The sequence below is a fragment of the Carassius gibelio genome, chromosome B17 (genome assembly GCF_023724105.1).
Source record: "Carassius gibelio isolate Cgi1373 ecotype wild population from Czech Republic chromosome B17, carGib1.2-hapl.c, whole genome shotgun sequence".
In the NCBI taxonomy this organism is placed as follows: domain Eukaryota; kingdom Metazoa; phylum Chordata; class Actinopteri; order Cypriniformes; family Cyprinidae; genus Carassius; species Carassius gibelio.
The window spans coordinates 13958913-13965684 of record NC_068412.1 but is presented as its reverse complement, the minus strand read 5'-3'; the positions used below and the strand labels follow the sequence as shown (position 1 = coordinate 13965684).

Below are 6772 nucleotides of genomic sequence, written 5' to 3'. Positions count from 1 at the left end.
TGGGACTCCTCCATGAGAAAGGGCCCTCAAACAAGCTGCATTTACATGTAACAATTAAACTATAATGACCCTGCAAGTGATTTATTGGTATGCGGTGGAAAGGTTTTGTGTAAACTTTGTGCTTGGAGGTCTCCTCAGAAATAGCTGGGAAAATGCAAACAGAGGAAAATGGAAAGACCGACAGTTGATTTCACACCTGAAAAGTGAATTAACAGAAAGCACTGATAACATTCAGATGTTAATGCAATGTAGTTAATGCAGAAAGGTTTCTGTTAAAGTGACTTTTCGCTGGTGTGCTAAATAAACTGTGCTTAGTAATGAAACACGTAGACAAACTGTGTAAACATTTATTTTATTACTTAGCATTTAAAAAAAAAAAAGGTATTAAAATAAAACACAGAACGCAGAACAAACATATGCACACAAATAACATTCGAATCTCTTTCTTTGAAAGAACAAGAAAACCAACACACCCATGGGATGAAGTCTGGCATTCTTCTGACATATCTCGCTTTCTATCAGTTAATGCAGAAAGGACAATGGCGCTCACCATACATTCCTGCGCTTTTGTGGTTTCAGCACTTTTCCGCCTATTGACACGGCTTTTGGCACATACTGGCATCCAGCAAAACATTGCAAACTTCTGGCCTCATTAACATCAAAGTAAATCTGTGAAAGCGCTTGTTTTCTTTTTCCTCCTGCAGGCACCAGCCAGTGAAAAATAGGCTCAATGTCCTTGCAGTGGACCGTGCCATGTGAACGTAAGACTGGAGGAACAGTTAGAAAGCTGTATTTTTCTTGCTGCTTTTTTCTCTTCAGGTTAATTATACCTGAAGGGAAATCCTTTTAACCGCTCCTTGGCAGCGTGTAGGATTGGCAGGAAGATCAAACAGCCATTGAGTAAGATGCCTATAAATATAACACATTCATTTGTCTCAAAATTGTCCCCTTCCCCCTCAGTTCCTCTGGCTTTCTTTTTCTCAAAGCACTGCTCCCGAGGCTTTAACCCTCCTCATGTACACTGCTGAGTTCACATCTGGAACCAGATGGCTGAAGCCACTTCTGAAAGAGGCAAGAAGTCGACCTGGAGACAAGTAAAGGCAAAGAGAGCCTTGGGTTAGACACAGTCTGTTCCAAACAGACACAACAGTCATGCGTTCAGATGATTTATAATGCTGAACAGAGGCAGTAGCCGCTTTATTGAAGGCCTGCTCATCAGACAGATATTTATTTGATGTTTCAGAGGTTTCTGTGCTGTGTTTTGACAAAGCAAGGCAGTACTGAAGATTTATACCTACCATTTTCCATATAAATCACATTCTTTCTCAAAAAATCATTACATTAATCATTATAACCCTTCAAGGTACATTATCTAGAAGTTTTATATATCTTTTTTTTAAATGAATTGTTTAAAAAAATGAAACATTGTTTTAAACAAATCTAACAACATTTTGGTAAGTTAGATTTATTGTTTTAAATAAAACAAAAGAATATTGCCAAAGGGCTAAGGAAAATGTTCAAAATACGAAGCTATTAAAATATACAAAATCTTTCAAAAATGTTTTAAAAATATAGTATCTTGTTTTAACCATTTTTAGATATTTCACTGAAAGACATAATGAAAATACAATAGTGATTAAAAATTTGGGATCTGTTTTGAATTAAATATGGCTTTATCTATAAAATCATACAAATAAAAAACACTTGTTTTTGGTTTTATAAAATATATGTTACGTATATTGTGTCACTTTTTTACATCAAAGAACAAAACTTGATTATTCAGTAAAAGCTGCTAATGATGTTAACTGGAATCAATCAATCCAAAGCAAACACTGACCTGTCCATGTTTTTTCACTACTGAGAGAGAAGCTTGTGCACTGTGGATGAGAACTGCAGATGAGCGCGGCCTCTCTGGCACCGTGCACAGACAGCACGCAGCCCTGCTGCTTGTACGACGGCCAGCATCTGTATTCCATATTTGCAACACTCCTCATTCCTTTCAGGACAGCATAATCTGCACAGAGAGGAAAAATGCATCAAAACTATTCCAGGATCCACTCAACACTGTTGCAACACCCATCTGTAAAATATTACCATGTTCAGAGACTTTAATAGAAAAGAGTCCTCTCACAGTAGAGGTGGCAGAATCTCATGTTACTAAATGTGTGCGCGCACATGTGAGGACAACAAAAGGCAGCGGTGGTTCTGCCAAAATCGCAAAATAGAGGGGAATGTGTGGAAACTTTCTACGAGAGTTGTTGTGAACGTGTTTGGACATAAGATTAGAATATTCTTTGACAGTCCTTGGCTGTTGTAATGCCTCTGTGCAGCTTTATTGTGGCCGTATGATTGATTTATGGGTGTCAAAGCTCACAGGGAGAAAGTGAGAGAGTCTTTCGTGCTACAAAACTTGCCCTTGAAGATGGATTGAGTTACACAGGTTTTATGACTGAAGTACATCTTCTTAAAGGTGCAGTCGGAGACACATCACGCTGAGAGCACTGCGTTTATCTGGGATGTTTTTTGCTGTAGTTTTGATTGAATATGCATGTAATGGGAGTTAAAAAACTGTAAAGAAGTATAATTCATTATCATTATTCAAAATCAACTCATTACCTCTGGTTATTGATGGCGGCAAATTCTCTAGGTGCAGCCCAGATTTGTACATATGCAAAACCTCTTCGAAGGCGACCGTGGTTTCGTTAATGCTTTGCTTTAAATCTCCTGTGACAAGAACATAATTTAAGCTTCTATTATACAACCACTTCAAGCTACAGAGATCATTAAGATGAATTTTGCACACAAAAAAAACCTCACCTGTGGAGTTCATTATTTGGTGAATAAGAGGTTTCAGCAGTGGGGGAGCTTGATGAGGCAGTAGGTAAGTGAAAAAATACCTGGGGAGGAAAATAACGAATTCATATCATTCATCCGGTAACTCGGCCAAGAATAATAGAGAGGCGATTCACTCTGCAAGATCAATATGCTACAGCTGATGCCCTGAGACACAACGGGGCGGATAATTAATCACAATAGGCACAGGAGGGGAGAAGCTGCCATGAAGCTCCCCGGACTGACCATGTCAGACTCTTGTACGACAACTATTTTATTATCTGGCTCAGACAATAAAGGTGGAATGTGGGAAGTGCTCACCTGTAGGCATTGTAGAGGTTCCTCATCTCGTTCAAGCCCTCGCAGGTTCTAGAGGGGGAGCATCGGAGGGTGAAATTGCGGAGGGGAAACTGCAGCAGGCAGTCTGAGTCCTCTTGACAGGACGGTTCTTGAATACTTGCATCATCCAAGTCAGTTAACTTGAGTTCTCCTGACACCATAACAAACTGTCGAGGCTGGAAGTCCAGCAGGGCTACCGAACCCAGCGGTGAGTGAGACAGATACTGAAGAAGCTGCACTAAACCAAGACACACCTGTGCACAAACACAATTAATAGTTACTTCTTTGCTTAGGTCTATTTTTATTACCACAAAAAAAATAACCAATTAATAAATTAATCGTTAGAATAATTGACATTCACAAGTGAATAATCTAATCTAATATATATAAGTATATATATATATATATATATATATATATATATATATATATATATATATATATATATATATATATATATATATATATATATATATATATATATATATATATATATATATATACTTATATATATTAGATTAGATTATAATGGTACACATTATGTTGTGTACCAACAAAACAAAATTATATATTCAGAACTATATTTATATATATATAACATAATATTGATATATTATTTTATTTACAGTATTTTATCCATGTTATACTAATACTACTAATTACTATACTACTATATTTGCAGTTTCTAAGGCATGCTTTTCATTAGAAATGTCTAAAATCTCTTAAAACAAGACACATTTACTTGAGAAACAACTAAATATATAAAGCTTATTTTTATAGAATATTTATTTAGTACAAGCGCATTTTTTTATGGTTTGTAACTTTTTTATGCTCAAGAAGTAGAAACATTTTTAAGTCACATTTGAATATACCCTTAAAGATAGCATAGCTAAATCTCTTCAGAAACAGAGGAGGATGAAACCAAACACCTTTTGGAAAACTCTTGACCACGTGTTTCAGAAAAGGCAAGAATGTCAAAGATACGAGTCACTCGATTACAGCCCTTTAGCTTAAACGCATTTGTCATCATCTGCGCCCATCAAAAATCAAAGGTGCAGAGTGTCAACACCTGCTTCTTGTATACCAAAGTGAACATGAAAGAAAATACTCTCGCCTCGTTTAACTCGGTATCACCCGCTCCCTCAAACAGTGCCGAGAAATTATCAGGGTAAAGAAAAGTAAAAGGAAGGACATCTGAGACTGACATCTGTCCCTCGGTACTATTTGATCAGGATCAGTTGGTATGGAGATAGGGCTCCAGTTAATCCACCCAAACCAAAGAATTTCATCCACCCCCACCTCAGGTATGCCCTGTGGGGGGACTGTGGGTGGGGAATCTCTGATTAACACTCCACATGAGGCCTGGGGGTGGTGCTCTTACCCGAAAGCGCTCTTCCCAGGGGCTCTGCAGGAGCTGTATCATCTGAAGTGGCATCCCCTGCTCCAGAACTGCTGTGATGCCACCAAACAGAGTGCTGTCCTGACATTGACCTTTCAGCTGGAATGGGCACAAGTTTAGTGGATAAACTGATGCAAATGCAACATGTGGCATTAAGCTTTTGCGTATCTAATTTATTACACAACTGGAGAGTGAGTCCAAGTTATTGCATAAGGGTGTTTTTCTTACCTCTACAATATTAGGGTGCTGCAGTCTCTGCAATAACACAATCTCCTTCCTCAGTTTGAAAGATACAAGCTCATTACAGCCTTGGGAATCTTGAAAATCTTCCATGCACAATCTCATGTCAGTACCTTGATGGTTTATGGATTTCAGTGCCACAAATAATCCCTGCGGCAACTCTGCTTTTAACACTGTTTTAGTGTAACCTGACCCGAGAAAGTCAACAGCTTTGATGCCACCAAGTTCTTCACAGCCAATATCAGTTCTAGCAGTTACTGGGCTGTCCGAACTTAGTTTCCCATTTATATTGTCATTTGTGGAGAAACTTGGATCCATAAAGCCTTGTTTATTATCAAAAGTGATGTCCAAGAGCTCAAGTTCTTGTTGTCTTTCCTTAAGTTGTTGAAGCAATCTGTCCCGCGCTGGAGTTAGACCATCTGGGCGGGCAGCATCACCAAAAGGCTTGTTCTCCTGGAGACCAAAGTGCCATTTTTTAAGAATAACTGTTAAAGACAAAAACAACAAAGCAAGAAGTAAAAAAGCGCAAAAGGGATTCCTTGAGAAGGTCATGGTAAGTTAATTTAGGTCCTTTCTGAGTTTAAACTGTCAAACTCCGACACATTCTCTTCGGTCATGCTTCTCTCTGACACGCACAGAACGTGCGCACTGTTATAGTGTAGTAATTGTGAGCTGAAGTAACGCCCCCTGGGCGTGTCTTACTGCCCATTGCCAAATAATCACCTCCCACACAATGCAAGTTCGATTGACACACAACCAAAAGAGGCTATATGTGCTTTTACCATAACATTGACCTCTTGAAGAATGTATGTAAAGGATAACATACATTAAGGCGATTATTATTGTAAAATAAACCCTGAAAAGATGATCAGGCCCACGGTTAAACAGCCTGACTGTCTCTATCTTAATAAATAAATAAAACACACTGAAATAAAACATTGATTACTTGAGTTGCAATTACTTTATCATCCTAATAGCTTTCACAAAGAAAAATAGTCCATCTCAGCACAGAGTAGCCTACGTTAAATATTAATGTAGCCTATATTTTGTTATAAATAATCTAGGCTACTCTTTACTGTTTACTAGGTCATTTAAATAGCGAAAATAAACATCAGTTTTAGGCTCTCTCTCATTCATCTTGTGCCTCTTACCGGTTTGTTGTTCTTCTGAGCAATGTTTAATTTTCTTTCTGCAACCATTTATATGCTAAAACTATTGTCCTTTCACGGCAGTTTTATTACAGTCGCAAGACGGCGCCAAAGAGTTATTTTGTTCCAACTAGAAGTTCACACGTAAAACTCGTACGTAATAAGAATTAGCTACATTAATTATTAAAGAAAGTAATTTTAGTGGAGTACTTGTACTTTTTTAAAACAACAACAATAATAATATAAACTTAATTAAAATTATCCTAATAAAAAAACATCGTTGGACAATGGAAAGAAATGACTTAAAAAATAGACAAACGTTTAATGTAAATGTAATTAAATGTAAATGTTAAGTAAGTACGCCCTCTGAAAATTATGTAAATGCTTTAATAATGGATAACGTTAATTTCTCATAATCTCAAAACTTAAAATATGTGGAAACTATATAAAAACATGTTTCAAGTTGATATCATATTTAAGCATAATTTATTTGACTGTAAAGGTTTTAAAATGTTTGTATTCAATAACTAATTTGAATGTGCTTGCAAAGTGAAGGAAATGGTATTTTAAACAGAAATACAATGTTGCAATAGATGGTTAATGTGCGTCAGTTTAATAAAAACTGCAAGGCGAACTTACCTCTTTATGTCAATAGGTGGTAGCAAAGTATATGTAGGCCTACCATGAAAAATTTATTTTTTATTAAACATAAATCCCAAATATATTTTTTCAATATTAGGATGTTGCTTTCTATTTTATTTATACCATAAATTGTGAAAATGCACTTCACATGTATAAATATATAATTGTTGGT

General features: G+C 36.7%; 1 protein-coding gene across 1 annotated transcript; it reads right to left on the bottom strand.

Annotated features, from left to right (window-relative positions):
- Nucleotides 1-374: 374 nt before the first annotated feature.
- Nucleotides 375-5437, bottom strand: LOC127975979 (extracellular tyrosine-protein kinase PKDCC). The gene is made up of 7 exons (XM_052580068.1): nucleotides 4799-5437; nucleotides 4553-4669; nucleotides 3154-3425; nucleotides 2818-2897; nucleotides 2617-2724; nucleotides 1838-2014; nucleotides 375-1084 (listed from the first exon to the last, which is right to left on the bottom strand). Exons 1-7 carry the CDS (start codon nucleotides 5360-5362, stop codon nucleotides 981-983), a joined length of 1422 nt encoding a protein of 473 aa, XP_052436028.1. The 5' UTR covers nucleotides 5363-5437; the 3' UTR covers nucleotides 375-980.
- Between the last annotated feature and the right edge of the window lie 1335 nt (nucleotides 5438-6772).